General features: G+C 48.8%; 1 protein-coding gene across 1 annotated transcript in view; it reads right to left on the bottom strand.

Annotated features, from left to right (window-relative positions):
- The window catches only part of LOC149365963 (uncharacterized), a 103020-nt gene extending 92058 nt beyond the window's left edge, over positions 1 to 10962 (bottom strand). Inside the window, exon 1 of the mRNA XM_089549101.1 lies at positions 10848 to 10962. Coding sequence (XP_089405227.1) covers positions 10848 to 10962 — 115 coding nt within the window. The remainder of the gene's footprint in view (positions 1 to 10847) is intronic.
- Positions 10963 to 18583: the final 7621 nt, after the last annotated feature.

Raw genomic sequence — 18583 nt, forward strand, 5'->3', positions numbered from 1 at the left:
ATGTTTGGCACGTCACATGAAGTTGGCGAACTGTGCGCCGCAAAGTTGCCCAACGGCTTGCTGGTAGTAGCTGCCTACTTCGCCCCTACCGCACTCACGAAAGATGTCGTGCACTTCCTGCAACTCGCATTAACCGTCCATCGATCCACACCGATGTTAGTAGTGGGGGACTTTAATGTTGACATAAAGACAAACAGCAATTTCCTAACACTTATGCGGGAGAACATCCCGTTCCTCTCGCTCGTAACGCGTCCCACGGCTGTGACAACCTCGCGAGGCACTTGTATAGATCTCGTCTTTGAGAATCAAGCATTGATGTACCAAGTCGAACATATATCAGTCTATTTCTCCGACCACAAAGCTTCCTTCATGACTGTCAAGAACTGTTAGTGGAGTCTTTTTAAAGGAATACGTGTGAAAAATAAAAAAAAATTCTGTGATAGCGCATACATGTGTTGCTCGATTTCTTTGCCTCAATCTATCGAAAAGGTGAAACAGCTTATTTGCTGCGCTCAAATTTCGCATTAGGAAGTAACGTAATCGTCGGTAATTTTTTTGGCTGTTTTTTTTTTTCATCAACGTTATGCACCAACTAGCCCAACAACGTGTTTTACTGTTGCACGAATTGGCTCAAAAAGTGCGCAATAAGTTAAAATTGCAAAAGGGTTAGATGCCTGCTTATGCGACTTTTGAAGCCTATTGAAAGAGCGCATGCGACCAGGTACCAACTGGGACAATATACAGGGTGTTGGACCAAAGACTTCACACAATTTAAAAAAAAATAGGCTTTTTGAGCTACAAGAGCGGTGTAGTACATCGGAGTAGAGCTAAGGCGTGCTAACAAGCAGACTGGTTAACCAATAATGAATCGTTATCTTTCTAACTATTACTGTTCGGATCCTTAATTACTGGGAGACACCAAGCCCACCGTAACCAATATCCATATCAGTTTCTTTTTTTAATTTCAAGAACGCGGTCGTTCTCAGCGCTGTGGCCTTGCAAATTATGTCTACATCGAGCCAAAATACATGAGCTTTATAGAAGCTCGCAGGCAAAGCAACCTCTTCAGTTGTTCTCATTTCCCTGTACCACGCTGACTAATCCTCTTATCTGAGTTTTTCAGGTCCACACAGCGCCTCCCCCCCATCGCAGCCCCTTCAAAGCCTTTGTTCATTACACACCCCCCGGATATAAGTTTTTCCACTATTGCAGCTTAACGAATCAAGATTCACCTCCCTCCCCTTCCTGACACGCATCCCCTCTCACACCACTTTCCTTCCCCACCCCCGGGGCCTTCCTCCTCGGAGCGAAGGCCCTATTTAATCCCTGCCAATGATGAACGCTTTGTCCAGACGAAGACAAGTCCCCTTGTCGAAACGTTGGCTCAAGCAACCTGAGGTTTTCCCCTCCCTTGTTCATTTTGTGATCGCCAAGGACCATCTACCACACCCTTTCTCTACCATGGTCTTCAGTTTACGTAACTCGTCGAAATAGACAAAATTCGTTGGGCCACAGAGCCTATGATAACCGCGTTAAAGCTGATGTAGATATTGGTTACGATGGGCTACAAGCCTCTCAGTAATTAAGGATCCGAGCAGTAATAGTTAAAAATTTTACGATTCAGTATTGGTCAACCAACCTGCTAGTTAGCACTTTTTAGCTGCTTTTGGTGAACTACCCCGCTGACAATGCTATGCCAAAAAAAGTGCTCTAAGTCAAAAAGCCTATTTTAAAATGAGTTTATCTTAGATGAAACACCCTGTATATGCTACGAACAGAAGCCTTCGCTTCCCAGATACAATCGTTGCCGAGTTCTAGAACGGGGTATTGTATTTCATTAAAGCAGGACTCACCATCCCCTAGATAATGCGGGAATGATGTCGGCGTCATGATCGGAGGGTGTTGAGCTAGCCAGAACACAACGACCATATTTTATACCAACAACACAAAGAGGGGCCATTTAAAAGTTGCACCCCGAAACAAAGAGGAGAACACAGCTAGAAGAAGATAGTTAGTTCACGTACCTCATAGCCTGAGTCGCTTTGGGACGTTAAACCCTAATAAACCAAACCAATTCGCCTAAGCAATAATTAGCAGGTTTTACATGATCCAATGCCGAAGGAACTGTTATGGCGCACGCTGTAGCGCAGACCGCCAAATTAATTACCCCCCCCCCCCTCTCTCCCACCCCCTATGGAGTTTCTTAACTTAAAGCTTGCTGCACGAGCGCTTTGGCGTGCCGCCTCCATCGGAAGGCGACCGTCTGCTCAAACTAGCAAAACGACAAAGCCATTCAGCCGTTGCGGTGGGTAACTAGTACGAGCCGCCAACCTACCTAAGAGAAGCTCAGAGTAAATTTTGTAGTTATCTGTGGAAGTTTATCCCCAGGAAAGCTTAGACTATTCAACCCTACCAGAGAAAACTAAACTACCTGCTTTCGCCGCTGACGTCGGTAAATATAGTTAAACAATGTTCCATCATTTACTGACGCTATGCCCAGAGTGGTTGTATTAGACTACGGAGTGTTCATAAGAAGGTGGTAGTAAGTTTGTCCTTCGTGGACAGTATTATATAGCAGTAGTAACTTTCGGCACTGCTCAGTGCCACAGTATAGGATGGGCACAAGCCGGATATAGGAATGGATGTCCTGCGTAGGTTATATGTTATATGCTTCGTGTATATAATGCTATCCTGCTATTATAATCCGATGTAACTGAAGACCGAAGCTGCAGATCACTGACAAAGGAGGCCGCATAAAGCAAATGCGTTGACTTAGCGGTTACTCTGGCCAACCACCGGTCTTGCACCTTGCATCGCAGGCAGCCAACAGGCGCAAAGTGGTTGACCATGACGTCATGAGAGTAGGTCAACGCCATCGTTTGGACGGTCTTCTTTAAAGGGCATTTGCCACTTAGTTCTGGAGCTGTATCAGACTATTAGGTTGAGCGGTGCGTTTAGGGTGGACGTACAGAAAAAGCAACATAGTACGAAGACAGAGAAGCGAGTCGTCGGCAAAGAAATAAATAAGAAGGAAAAAAAAAAGAATGGTATTCGACCGCGAGATCAGAAACGAGCAATAAAATAGCATCTTCGCGCCAACAAATACAGGCTACAGACACGCATAGAATATGTCGCCTCACTTTCTCTGTCTGCGGCGCAATGGTGTCTCCAGGTTAATGCGTCTGCGTTGGGCGCAGCTCTCTGGTACTCACGTGCGAATTCACACGTTCAAACTACGAAACCATGCGAAGGACATCAGGCAAAAAAAGAGAAACGAAAACAAGTAAAACGAATCAACGACGAGCTCGCGTCAGAAGTGAATAACCCGCGGGTAGCTGGAATGCCCCAAGCGTAAGCGTACCAAGAATTTTCGGCCGCACGCAGAAAATGACTATTCGGACCATAAGAAGAACACACCCATGTGTCCGGGTGCAACGTGCTGAGGCAGACAGAAGCGAAAGTGAAGAGAAAGGGAAACCAGAAAAAAGAAAGATGGCAAGAAAGAATTCGTGATAACGTTGACTTCGTGCCCCACTAAGAGCATACCAGCAACCGTCGACTCACGCAAAAAAAAAAAGAAACAGAGAGAGTTCCCAACGTCCGTGTTCGCCGCAAACCAAAAGTAGGGGACGAAAAACAAGAAGTACAATAGTTGAGCGGTGCTTCATCAACACCTGCAGAATACGGCGCCAGCAGGACGGGCGACGGTGTCGGCACAATAACCCAGAAGGGAGTTGACTCACAAAAAAAGAATAACCGGGTACTGCCCTGCGTGTCATTTTGGGGTCGTTAGGAGAAGCATTAGCACTTCGTGCCACGTCGACAACTCGGTTTGTCCGGCGTCGGTGGGAGCCCCAGACCGCGAAGTGTCCCGAACTTCATATTTTGTTTTTGCCGGGAAACTTGCCGACGTTTTATCTTATCTTTCCGGTTAATGCGTCCCAGATAACACCATTCTCCACTTTTTTTCTTTTTTCTTGGGCTAGCCTTACACGCCTGGATGGCCAATGAAACAGCAGAAAACATTCGCCTTCTGCGAACTCCGCCTTCAAGCGATGACGGTGACACTGCTGATTAAAGAAATTGATGGGGACTCTGCTAAGGATATTTGGCTGAACCTCTGCCTAAATGTGAGGCATGTTTGCAGCAGTGGAAACACGCAGGCACTCAATGTGTTCCTTCTATTCTACGTAAGGAAACGTCGCACAGTGGCTTCGACCTGTTACGTTTGAAAAGCTCTGCATGAAAGTGGTCCCTAGGACAAATTGCCAAGGTGCCAAAATGCTGCTAGCCGTTCCGGTTAGCTCAGTTCGTAGAGCGACTGCCCCGGTGAGGCGGCGGTCCCGGGTTCGAACCCCGGACCAGGAAGAATTTTTCTTCAACTACGGTGTTTCTGTGAAAGCAGTATAGCTTTCTTTTGTAGCCCTACGGCTGCGCCTCGGTGGATGTTGTTTAGTAATTAGTCCCTTTTTACAAACCTACTCCACCTTGGGGGATTCCCTTAAACATTGGACATCAGTCCTTGTCTCGCAACTCGTCGCCATGGCTACCAGAGTTTGGGGTCACCAATTTGTAGACGTGAGGTGTCGCGTGCGCGATAAGTTAATCAGGAACTCATGTCCACAGTAAACAGGCTGTACTGTAACTAAGAAAAGCTGTGAGGCGGCAAGGGCAGACATTGCCCGAACAGAACGCCGTTGTCGAACAAAACGCCCCAAGCATGAGCGGTGCTTCTGAGGATACAGAGCTGGCCCATGCCACCGTTTGTTCTCGCCGTGGCCGATGATGGCAGTGATTGTACTGCTATAAGTTCTCGCTAATATCATCTAAGCGGGCATATCCGGCAGTCAGTGCAGACGCCTGGGACGCGATTCTTAGCGCCTTGTTTACGAACTTTCTTGATCTGTTTTGATCCATGCGTTGTAATACACGGAGGGTGTAACGTCCAGCCTGTATTCAGTATCTTCGAGTACGCTACAGTACAACAACCCTGTCCTGGCTATCTCATAGACGCCGCATTGTCTTTATACCTTGAAAAGCCATGAATCTCGGAGGCCTTGCAATTCCTCGTATTTCGTCGCAATAAAGAGTAAGGACCTGGAGAGCGCAGTGCTGCTTGCACAAATGTCAAGTAGTGCAGGGGTCCTGTGGAGAATGATAAGGAAATGACGACGATAACGACAACGGCTGTTCGCTGAGGAGCAAGCGAAAGGAGGCGCGTGTATGGGATAGAATGAAAGAAAGAAAAGAAGCCGACAAACGAGAAGCGTAATTTGCTTTAAAGTGTCGTCCTCACTGGATCATCCCTTTTTCTGGACCAGAGACTGCTAGGCGCATGCGTGGCCGTACACACTGTGCTTTTCGAAACGACGTTGCACCCATGGTCATTGAGACCAGCGACGAACGTCTTCTCTCAGCCATAAAGCGCTTCTACAAGTGGACGTTTCGAACACTTTTTTGTTCTTTTTTCGCGTACAAACACTCCGGTGCAACTGGCTACGGCTACGGCAACGCACAGCGCTCTGGCTTGGCTGATGGTTCGGCTTGAACAGGGGAAAGTACGTAATATAAGGCGAAGGAGGCGAGGCACAACAGGCGAATTCAGACGGCGCTGCAACGGCGAGCGCGAGTCCGCCGGGGAGGGGGCGTGGTCGGTCAGAATTTACGACCCGAGACGGCGCGCGGGCTCCTATGTTGGAGAAGAGAGGTTCAAGGCCACCCGCGCGTGCTTTACTTTTATATGGTTACGTGTTTTTTTGTTTCGTTATTTACTTTCTTGACACTGCCTTACACGAGCCACCGTACACGGCTCCGGGAACAGCACATACCACAAGCACGAATGAAGGAAACAGGGACGAAAAAAAAAAAAAAAACAAAAAACCCCACAGAATAGGATTCCTTCAGCTTTCCTTGGCGCTTTATAAACGTCTTCCTTTTGTGTATTATATGGAGCAAGGGGAACCCCGATTGCCAGGGCAGCAGTTCGGGCGTCGAATGCTTGGTGGCTCGGAGGAATTTGCTTCACTTTTAAACAGGGGCAATTTTTCTCCACTTTCCAGCAGGTGCTGACTTCTGGAATTTCCTCTGGTCGCGCTGCTTCTAATTATCCCGTGCTTCGTTGCAGAATGCCTTCATTATTTTGTTTTGTTTCCTTAACTCTGTCTTTGTACGCGATGTCGCAAAGAAGCTTGGATGTGCAATGACTACACAGCCTACGTTTAGTCATGGGACATGTCTGTCACGTGTCCGGCTTTAACCTGATCGCGCGGGAAATCCGATGACAGGATATTGCAGAGGAAGCACGCCATCACCTCAGGCCAGCGAGACTGCAGTCTGAGTTACAACACGCGAAGACAGCGTAAACACACGCGCTCGGCTTCGTCTTGCGTCTCACGCTCCAGAAGTCGTGACCAACGTATTCCACTGACGGCGCGCCCCCAGACACGAAACGGACCTCGGTGATGTCGACGCCGCCCGGACCGCCATACACAGAGAGGCCAAGCAATACGTGCCCAGGGCAAGAGTACCGAGCAGCACGCACAGAAACATACACATATACAAAAAGAAAAAAAAAAGGGACGCGGGGGAACGATTGGCTGGACCGCACAAAAGACCGACGTTATTCCTCGCGAGCCCTCGTCGCTCACCTCTGAATGGAGCAGTTTTCGACGCGAAGGGTTCTTTCTTCGCGGAACTGGGCATTCCGATCGCTGCTCTTCGCCGGATTTGTGCGCGACGGCGGGAGGGGGGGGGGGGGGGGGGGGAGCAACAAAAAGCAAATAAAAACAAGAACAACCGAGGAGCGTGCTAAACCGCGCCGCCGACAACCGTAAGGAACCAGTTTTGGACGGATCGTGGCAGAACCGAACCACGCGCGCGCGATCCCCGCGGTTTCTTTACTGCGTGCAGTGTTGGGGGATTCGGCGGGGGAGCACCTCAGTGCGGCGGAATCGGGGTCACAGCGTGCCGATGCGTCGCGGTGTGACCGTGTGCTCTCGTGTTCATCGGTCCCGCCGGCCCTTTACTTACCCCGTAACCTATAGCCACTGCCTTGCTCCAACCCCCCCCCCCCCCCCCCCCCCGTTCCCCCCTTTGCTCTGCTTGTTTGTGTTTTTGTTTCCTACGGTGTGTTCTCGCATGCAGGTTGTGCTGTGCCCTTGTCTCTGAAAAGGAGGGCAGTATTTCGGCTCTTTCGTTGTTTTTCGTGCGGAAAGCGGCGGATCGTGTATTCCCCATCCTTGATTTTTACTCCTTCCAAAAATGCCCACAGCATCAGTGCAGCAACGCTGCTACGCTCTGCGAGACATGCGTGCCATTATCATCATCATCAGCCAAACTACTCCCACTGAGGTGCAAAGGCCTCTCCAATGTATCTCCAATTAACCCTTTTTGCCAGTTGCGGCCACCGTATCCCCGCAAACTTCTTAATCTCATCCGCCCACCTAACTTTCTGCCGCCCCCTGCTGCGCTTGCCTTCTCTTGGAATCCACTCCGTTACCCTTAAGGACCAGCGGTTATCTTGCCTTCGCATTACATGCCCTTCCCGAGCCCATTTCTTCCTCTTGATTTCGACTAGGATGTCATTAACCCGCGTTTGTTCTCCCACCCACTCCTCCCGCTTGCGATCATTTAACGTTACACCTATCATTTTTCTTTCCATAGCTCGCTGCGTTGTCCTTAACTTACGCTGAACCCTCTTCCGTTAGCCTCCACGTTTCTGGCCCATTAGTGAGTACCGGTAAGATACAGCGGTTGTATACTTTTATCTTGAGAGATCTTGGTAAACTACCACTCATACCATTATATGTTTGCTCGGACACTGTCTATAGAGACTGCTTAGAGCTGTCGCCGGATAAGGATCTATCCTGATAATCTCTGATCAGCACTTCCCTGCATACGCCGCGACTACATTATTCTCACGAATTTCCCGACCTCATCTTCCCACCTTACTGTTTACCACCTTCGGTTAAGTTTCTCTTCCGCGGCATCCATTCTGTTAGGCTAAGAGACTAACGGTTATCCGTTCTGGTCATTCCATACCCTGTACACATCAAACACCTCCCGTTTATTACAGCTTGGATATACCAGCTCAAGTTCGAGCTACTACAGCGGATGTCCCTCCTTCTATAATTTGAAAACGCGCCTATAGCCCGAAGTAGAGGAATCAAAGCGCAAAGAGCAGAAGCCGCACAGTGCCTGGTGAAGTGTTGAGGTATTGAAGCATGCCAAATGACCTGTAATAAGATTTTACAGGGATGTTAAGTCACTCGTCCCATTGACTGTTCTGGCGCTGCAACATCACTGTATTCAAAAAAGTCTATTCACACATCGTTAAGATTGCTCTGAAACGGGACATCTAATAATATGCGACACTCTCTGAACATTAGATGTGAAATGTTGGAAAGTGACCGCATCTATAATCCCATGAGTTTATACGACCACACGGGATATCTTACAGAGAGAAGTTCTGACTCGTACATATGCGAGCCAAACGAAAGGAAAGCTCATTTACTTTTTCTTTTGCATTCGAGGAATTCCAAGGGCGATGTGACTCGTGGAAATATACTTAAAGAAAAAAGAACTGTGTTAGCAATTTGTACTTCGGCAGTAATCATACACTGAGCGCTAGTAATGCGTTCGCTTTTATTTTCCTTCGATCTCATCACTGAACTACAACAATTGAGGGGCAAGCTATAGTCGTGTGGACTTGAAATAATCTGGAATGACAGCCTGTTGTACAGTCGAAATATCTCGATGATAAGTATCATTATTATTCAAACCGCTATCATCATCGCTACTCAAATCACTATCATCACTTTCAATAGATCACGCTGAGCTTGTAACAGTGTTGAATGCAAATAATTTAACCTCTCCTGATTGTGACACATGCGCGCACAAGTCAAAAGCAAACGTCCATAGACACGCCTACAGTTCGGATTGACCGGCATACAAGCGCTCACTGTTCGAGCGTCCAGACGAAGCTTCTGTGTATTTTTGTTTTCTTTATCCGGTTCTTGCGTCGTCCACTTCTCAGTTCTACACGAGCCATGGAAAGCGCGTGGTAGCAACAGCGCTTCAGACAACCTCGTTCGGGACAGTTGATGACGGCCCTTTTGTTTTCCCCGAAGACAGGGCGATCCTAATAGGCGGCCTCCCAGCTCCAAATGAGGGAGTAAGTGGAATGCACGGGACTTCGCTTAAACAGAAGGCGCCCTTTGCCGCACAAGCCGGCTAAGCCATCTAAAAAAACAAGCTAACAAAAAAAAAAACTGTGAGTAGATAAAGCTCGCGACCTAGATTGCGCGCTCTATAGACTTCACTAAGCTCGCGCGCTTCGTGTTTGTGTGTGTATGTTTGCGTACATCGTCGCGCGCGAAGCGCTGGCCGAATTCTCGCCGCGGCTCCATGCGCTAATGGCCGCCCCATCTCCCCAGAAAGGGCAGACGGTGCGGAGCAAATTAGACGCGAGCACAATGGGTGGAGGGCGGGGGGGGGGGGGGGGGGATGAAGGAGGCTACTGGATGTTGCATTGTGCGGCGCGCGCGCGCCAATGCAAGCGGTCAAGAAGGCGGTACTACAGTACATGCGGGCGCAAAGCACTGGCGGATCTCGCGACAAGACAAGGGGACTCGCACGCGCCAACAAAGGGCTGGGATTCGGGGCGCGCGCAAATGTGAAAGGAGATAGAGAGAAGTGAGGAGGGGGAGCAAGATCAAGATCAGGGACGCGGCGGCAACAAACATTGCGCGAAGAACGGAAAGCCCTTGTTCCACATGGCGTACTTTCGAAACGGCGACGTGCGCTCTGCGTCGCTGCCCAGGAGGTCAGGGCCAGACTTGGCGATGCGCGTTTTATTTTGGAGCTGTCGTAATGCGTGACCTTGTTCGGTCAAGTTTAAGGCCCTCCTTCTTTCCTCAGTGACAGCCGTTCAACCTAACTACCACGTGTACGCTGTCAGCGTCACTCCTGCCTTAGCCAGTCTAACAGTCGCACGACAGCTGGTTAGTGCAACGTGTCGATGCTTTAAGCTTATAGTTCGAGTTTTCTCTTGCTTCCGTCAATGGCCTGTTAACGGTACATCCCAAAATAGCCCAAGGAATAAAAAGCGCAAATACGTGTTGGCAGGCCTTCCTGTGCTCTTGAACAGTGGTTAGAACTCTGCGTTTACCATTGTCTTCCCAAATAACGTGTTGCCCCTGCGCCTTCTTATGCCATTGATCTGTGGTCAAAACTCTGTTATGAGTACTGTCTCTTCAAATAAGATGTTAAGCTGCTCTCTGCCTTCTTGTACTATGGGACTGAGGTTAAAGCTCTTTGTTGAGCACTGCCTCTTCAAATAAGATGTTAAACTGCTCTAGGGCTTTGTGTGCTATGGGAGTGGGGTTGAAACTCTGTATTGAGCATTGTCTCCTTCAATAAGATGAGTACCTGCTCCAAAGTACGGTTCTTCACTAGCAAAATAACGCACCACATAAAAGGATCTGGCAAGTTTCCCATTGTCCCGACGACCTCCTTGTTGACGCTAATGATGAGCACCAGGAGTAGTGGGACAAGTTTTGTCTACACATTGTACCCACAAGCGAGGATCTTGCATTGTGCTGTCAAGTTCTACTTAGCGCCCAGATCGAGCGCCGCTCTGGTTCACTCGCATTGTCGCAAATTACGCAGCCTCTCGGCTCAAAACGCACAGACCGATTAGTCTATGGTTCTTAGAGAAGAACTCAGTGAGCGTCTTACGACTTGACTCCTCAGACATTGCCTGCGACTTTTTAGTCCTACAAAAGCCGCTGTTTAAGATCAGCACGATAAGAATCGAAAACTTTACACAAGCATATTGCCGTACTCACTTTCTTGTTGAGCAGCCGAAGGTGGTGCACAGGAGAGAAACACGAGCACCAGTCCGATGCCAACCAGCCGTAACCGACTGGCAGTGGTTTTGGTGACTTGCACAATGGCACACATGTTGTTCTTGGGAGTACGTGAACTGCAGAGTCCCGAGGGTCTTCTTCCTAATGACTGAGATTCTTCAAGCAGCAGCACTGGACGGGAGGCCTTGCAAAAGCTCGGCTCAACTTTTCATAACCTCCGGCTCATTCCTTCCTTGACGGGGCAGCGATGAGAACGTGTCCCCTCCTTATCAACGCGCAAGCTCGCGACGGAACCAACTGGCCGGCGGGTGGATCCTACTCTATCTTCTCTTCCTCGTCCCAATCAGGGGAGCGAACGAGGGCAGCGGGACTCTTCTTCCGGACAGCGGAGCGACGAGTTGACGACAAGACAAGCGACAAGACGTCCCGCTGAGGCGCGGCAAAACAAACAGCGCGCTCACACGGCCTGGCGAACGGAACGTGGCCTCAACGGTCACGCCGCGGCGGGACACAACAGGAAGCGGGCCGACGGAGCCGTAGTACGGTCTTGCTCCCGTGCTCGATGACGCACCGCCTAACACCACCACAGCCGCACACGCCGCTACGAGTGTGCTCGACGAACTGGCCGCTCCTGGTAGCGGTAGCTGGTAGAGATCGTCTGCTGCTCCGGCCGCAACCCTGAACTTGATTCAGCGCCTGGAGAGGAGGAGCAGGGGGGGGGTGCCCGGCGTTACGTCGGTACGGAGAGTGGAGAGGGAGGGGGGAAGATGAGCCACGTGACCCCCTCTCTTCGGTCGGTTTCGGTTTTTGGATGCACAGCGTCCGGAGGAGAGGGGACCGGAAGAAGAGGAGAAGGACAAGTGGAAAGGTGGGCCAAGTTCCGCCGTCGCCGGCGGGCCTTGTTCCCAAAACCTGCAGGGCGCCGGCCAAGAGCGGAGCGGTTCTCTTCCTCGCGATGGCTGGCCGGCTGGCTGGCTGGGTGGCACTTGGCTCCAAAGCAGAGAGGTCTTCCCCTGCTCGCCCGCAGTCAGTCGGGTCATCGTCCCACCCTCGCCACAACAACGACGCCCCCCACCTCCTTAAGAAGGGAAGAGGAACTTTCAGAAAAACCAAGAAAGCGGAAGACGAAATAGAAACCGACTTCGTTCCGACGGCCTGGGAAGGAAACAACAAGCTGTGACGCAACAAAAAGTCGCCGGGAAGGATCAAGGCGAGCACGCGCGGCTTCCGACAGCCGTGTGATGGCCAGACAGGACCCCGCCGCCGTACTCGTGTCGGCTATAGTGCTCTTTTTTTTCTCGCAGGTGGGAAGCGGGCTGTAGGGGTCCAGGGAGAAAAAAGGGGTGGGTCGCAGGGCGTGCGGGCAGGGCCGGTAAGACACGGGCGTGCGGGCAGACGCTTTGGTTCGTCGTGCGGAGTCGGTCCGCCCTTGAATCGCGCGCCGACCTGTCCACGTGGGGACGTCGTTAGTGACAACACGTCTTCTCGGGACGAGCCAACGGTAACAAGACAACAAAAGTCGGGCTGGTTTTGTACGTCAGGTTGGCTATAGCGGTGCGATGTCGTTGTCGTGGTTGGTTCTCCCTGCGGGGCGTCTCGGCGGCGTAGTGCCCTTGTTCCTCGACTGGGTAACAGCACCTAGTACATGTCCTGCTGCGCGGTGGTCCACGTGTTCTACGCGGATCATGGCGGCGGCGGTAGACAGGACGGTTAGCAGCTTTTTTTTTTCATGGCGAGTTGAGTCTATGACAGCAGGCTTTCACGAGTTACGACGAGGGTATAGCGCGATTACGACCAGGACGTCGTTAAGCTTCTTACTGGAGCTTGTGCCAGGTGACAGGATGATCCAAAACTAAGAAGATAGTTAAAAGGACGTCACTCAGAGTTAGAACGACCAGGTTGACAGCTGAACTGTTCCGTATATAGAATTCTACTCAAGATAGGCCATGGTATTCTCTAACAGACAAGACTGTCGCACCCTTTCAGGATTACCACAGTCCTAGGTTCCTTTGTTAATAGTCGAATGTGAAGGCTACAGTAATTGCGAGTCGCTAAAGTTCGCCGCCAGTATCGACAGGCACGAGATTTCGCAGCTTTTTGAGTTACCAGAACGTTAAGCAACGTCATTCAGAGTAGAATCCATAAGAATGAACACACCACTTTCCCATTTGCCCAATAAAACTTGTATTGACATCCTGAGCAAACTTCTTTGATGCTGCTAGTGGAGTGCTGAAGCTATGGTATCGCACATAAAATAACTGTTAATTAAGCTGAACGGAGAAGGAATAATTTACATTGTCATTCACACTGCGTCAATATATCAGTAAAAAATTAATCAATTCTGCCATCGCAAACATACAATCTATCGGACACGCACTGGAAGCGCCTGTCTCCGTGATGGAGCCTAGAAAACTTATCTATATTGTTAGCAGAGCGCCTTAATTGGTCATGCAATACTGTTCAACTTATTTGGTACGGACTGACGCGATTCGGAAATGAACAGTATAACGGGAAGCTTACGCTCTAGCATTGAGTGCGTCCAGTACAAACAGGGGCAAACCAACGTTTGAAACCCATGGATGCGATCACATGTTCCGGCACGACACTGCGTTTGCTCATGGGTCAAAGAACCTGAAGGAAGGCAAACCATTTCTTCTGCCCGATTTTCTAACTTATCTCGCTTCCATCATCAGTTCATGGGTATAGAAATATTGCTGGTAATGAAATGAAGTTCAGAATCGAAATACTTAAATTTTGCTAACTTAGGGGACAGTGAGGCAAACTACAACAGATATTTCCAAATCAACGCTTTGTTTGATATTGAAAAGCCCGAAATGTCGCATTTCCCCCCAGGGGTTGGGGCAAAGAGAGGCATTCTTCCAAAACGAAGATGCTACGAAGTTATGAATTCACCCAAAGTTGACTCCACGGGTATCCAACACAATCTTTACGACAACGTCGGCAAGACAAACGCTGCATTCAGACAGAACTCAGCACTCTTTTTTCTCCATTACCCTCCGCAAACTAGACAGGAAGGCTTGCGTGTAGACCGGCTGCTGCACGACTCTCTTCACTTTCCTGCCTTCTTCCCAGCCTTGTTCTGTTTTAGTGCCTCGGTTGTTTCTCTTTCGCACTCGCGTATGACGACGACAGCTTAGTCACGTTTTACTCATTTCTGTTTACAATGTATTGTGTATCCCTTACGCATCTCCTACGGAACAAAATGTCCCGAAAGGTCAGGACAAGGGTTCTCCTTACCTTACATAGATTTAGAGCTTTAGGGCTTGCATAAGTTCCCCGCTACACAGCTAAGAAGCAAACCCCGTTGATTGGTTACTTTTGACAGAGACGATGCGGACAATTTGGCTGAATTCGCAGAACCTGAATACGGCCTTTTGGACGCGTGATTGTAGGTCAGACAGAACCGAACTTGTTCTCTTGCCAACGTGCTATACGAGTAGCCGTCCTTGCTCGCTGGGAAAAAAATAGTGCATACACGGGCTCTAAAGAAAGTTTGCGCATTTCCTTTCCCTCATATTCTCTCACTCACTTTACTGTTCTGTGCTGGTCATCTTTAGAGGACCAAAATGCTTGGTGGCGCCCTTGTTACTTGATGCTCTCCAATGCTTTCTTTATTATTTTTTATTATTTATTTCATACTGCAGATCATCTTACAGATCCAAGCAGAACAAGATAACACAGATACACGGGTAACAAGTAAACTAAAAAGAAATAACAAGTAAAATAGAAAGAAAAACTAAAAATAAAAATAAAAAAAGGCATGCAGGATGACTATGCGCTTACATTTTATCATGTCAGAGAATTCCACTCACTGATGGTACGCGGGAAAAAGGAAAATTTAAAAGTGTCAGTTCTAGCAAAGTACGGGGTAAGTGAACCGGAATGATGGTCACGTGTGATGCGTGTAGCTAAAAACGATAAATAGGGTGCAGGATCAAGAGCCAGTTTGTTATTTATGAGCAAGGAAAGAAATTCTCGTCGAATATTTTTTCTTCTTACCTCAAGAGGTTGGATACGGTTAGATTTCATTAGCTCAGACGGAGAATCAAAAGGTGAAAATTTAGAATAAATAAATCTTATGGCTTTTCTTTGGATTCTTTCAATTTTCTTAATATTAGTATTAGTATAAGGATCCCACACCACGCATGCATATTCGAGCTTAGGCCTGATTAGTGAGTTAAACGCGAGAAGTTTAACCTGATACCAATGTTTCATACCCAACAATTCTAGACAAAAGCATTTTAGAGCGAGAACTCTACACTTCCGTCCGTCAAAGACTATGCCGAGAGTATTCGCCTTGCCCTTCGTCTTTCTCCAGACGAATTCGCTTCGCAAGCTGCCCTTCAGTTCTTTCCAAATTATGATTGCTCACCTGCGCCTGTTCCAGTGAGTCCCAAACATGAGGCAGAGGATGAGATCACCTGCCCGTTCACCATGGCTGAGCTTATAGCTGCCATTGAAGACATCCGCCCTAACACTGCACCTGGTCATGACGGTGTACCTTATGCCTTATTCCGGAACCTGGAAGGTGAAGCATTGACTGCACTTCTCAAAATTTTTAACCAAATCTGGACATCCAGTGAAATGCCATCCGATTGGAAACATTCAGTGGTTGTTCCGATACCAAAGCCCGGAAAACCACCCACAACTCTTGGAGCCCTACGACCGATTTCTCTAACCCCAACAATTTGTAAACTCTATGAAAAACTGCTTGCCACTCGAATCTCTTGGTGGCTCGACCATCATCAGAAATATTCGTCTGCTCAAATCGGTTTCCGACCAGGATACGGCGCTGAGGATGGTCTTGACCGCTTTGCCAACGATGTGATACGTCGCTCACCTCACAGCCGTCTCGTTCGCACAGTCCTGGCAACAGACATCACAAAGGCCTACGATAACATTCTCCACGCAGCCATCCTCAACACTATGGCATCACTTGGCATGCCCTTGCAGCTTTGCCGAGCAACTCATGCCTTTCTTTCGCAAAGAACATTTGCTATCCGCGTCAATGGTAAACCCACAGGCCACTTCATTTCTAATCGGGGTGTACCGCAGGGCTCAGTTTTAGCCCCAGTTCTATTTAACATCGCATTCATTCCTCTGGTACACAGTCTCTCCACCCTTCCTAATGTTCAGGTTCTGGCATATGCAGACGATATCACTCTCTGGTCCACAAATCGCTCAGCTCAGGTGCAGCAAGACTCCCTGCAAAATGCCCTCAATATCCTCCACAACTTTCTTGCCGACACTGGCCTCTCTCTCAACCTCTCCAAGTCTTGCTATGTCCATGTGGGCAATAAAGCTGGCCGTCGTACTTTCAAATCCACTCCGTTCGTGCTCACTATTGACAATGCCCCACTTCCTGAGGTGGAACATACCAATGTTTTAGGCCTGCACGTTCATTCTTCAGGCAAGGGCACGACTTGGTTGTCAGCCATGCGCAAGAGTGCTATAAACACACTTGGCCTCATCCGCAGGATAGCCAATCGCTCTGGAGGTGCCCGTTCAGATACAGCTCGTCGACTTGTTCGTACTGTCTTTCAACCTCGGCTCCTATACCAGGCTCAGTTCCAACAACTTACTAAACGACAGTGGTCCACACTTGAAAAACTCAACCACGAAGCCATGCGAGTCATTACTGGCCTTCCTCGAGCAACTCCTATTTGTCTGCTGCAGGACTATGCGCAGCTCAACACACTGGAAGATTTAATCACCCAGAGACAAACAAATAGAGCACGGAAAGTTTCTCTTCGTCCGATGTTCGCGCCTCAATCACCTCCACGGGACTACTGTCACATCACGTTAAACAAGCCTGCCCGTCATAAGAAGTCGGAGTTCTCACCGCCGTTACCACAAGGTTTTTCTACGCAACATGACAGCTGCACTCTTTACACAGAGGTCGCCATAACCCCAACAGGAGGATCAACTGCTTTTATAAGCCCGACACACCCTCAACTCTACGGCCGACAAACCTACTCTACTGACACTTCATCATTTCTTTCTTTGGAGCTGCAAGCAATATTAAATGCCATAGCAGCTTTACCTGACGACCCTCCTTATAACCAGGTGCACCTATGTACCCATTCCCAAGAAGCCGTGAAGCATCTAAAGAAAGTCCGCGGTACCCTTCGGGTTTCCCAGGCCATACATGCTGCTTGTAAATCTTACCCGGTGCCTATACGCATTCAGTGGGTTCCAGCTCGCACAGATGTCCACAGCATCGCACCTGACATATCTCGTGACACTGACACTCCAAAAACTCCACCTGCCTCTTTGCCACCAGATCCACTTCTGACACATCTAACATCTTCAGCCTCCCTCAGGCAGCGTACACGTGCTCTTATTCCCCCGTGTACCTACCCCCTTCCCCCAACCTATCACGGGTGGAGGAGGTCTCTCTGAGGCGGCTGCGTGTCGGAGTGGCCCTTACGCCTGCTGTTCGCAACCAGTGGAAAAGTGACAAGATTCCTGCGCCGCAAAAATGCCCTCACTGCGAGGCACCCGCTTCCGACACCAATGTCCACCACCTACTGTGGACATGTCCCGGAACTTCACTGGTGCGCGCTCGAGTTCTTCAAGAGGCAGGACTGTCTGCAAACAATGACTCTAGTTTGAACGTGTGGGTAGCTAAAAACATTTACGCCCGAAGCTTATGTGACTTTTTACACGCAACCGGGCTTCATGCATTTCTGTAACTTATTCTACCCTTCGTGACTAACACCACTTCCTATGCCGCGCGGCACACTCAGCGTCAGAAATAAATAATAACTCTACACTTCGGGGTACAACTTCCGATTTCGATGTGAATGAGACATTTACCTCCTGTGCCTCACAAGGTCTAACCGAACTTAACTGCGTGGTGGTATTGCTCAATCTGTGGTAGTGCGACCACGTGATCATGACTGTGACCATTGGGTACCTGACCTTGACGCTTCACTTTGACCTTTGGCCTTGACCCCTGGCGTTTGATCTGAGACAGTGGGCACTACATCGACAGTGATCTTCAATGCCTCACAAGGTCAAACCGAACTTAACTGCGTGGTGTTAAGGCCCAAGCTATGGTAGTATGGCCACGTGATCATATGACTATGAGCATAGGGTACCTGACCTTCACCCTTGACCTTGACATTAGATTTGAGACAGTGGAGACCATGCTTAACAAAGCTTACGCTCGTATAACTAGGTTGAATACGCATTGAACTCCAGCCATTTTTTTTCAACGGGAAAGAGCTTATGAACGCAATTCTTTCATATACTGTAAGATACCACTGTAACAATCGATATATCCATAGATCTCCCCTCGGGAAAGTTGCCTTTTTTTTTTACTATTAACGTTCTTGCTATCGTCAAAAAACGTTCCCCATTGGTTTTCTATGGTAGTCTTAACTGCACGATGCGAGCGATGGAAAAAAAATTTAAAAGATTTTGCTAATATCAGAAGAATGATCCATTACCTTCTATTTTCCGATAACAGTACCTTACAATACTCAGAAGTCAAAATTTGTTTACAAGAATGTTGGACTTTTCAGGAATCAGCGCCTTCCTTTTGTGCAGTGAGAGTGTTGGAGCAACGAAGAAAACGATTATCTTTATATTGCGCCTTATAGAGAACACCTAATTGTCGCGTTATGCCCATCTGTTCAGCAAAATAATTACCTCGTAAGAACACGAGGTTCTTTGCATGCGATAACGTC

The sequence above is a fragment of the Amblyomma mixtum genome, chromosome 1 (genome assembly GCF_055824585.1).
Source record: "Amblyomma mixtum isolate Tamu chromosome 1, ASM5582458v1, whole genome shotgun sequence".
Classification (NCBI taxonomy): domain Eukaryota; kingdom Metazoa; phylum Arthropoda; class Arachnida; order Ixodida; family Ixodidae; genus Amblyomma; species Amblyomma mixtum.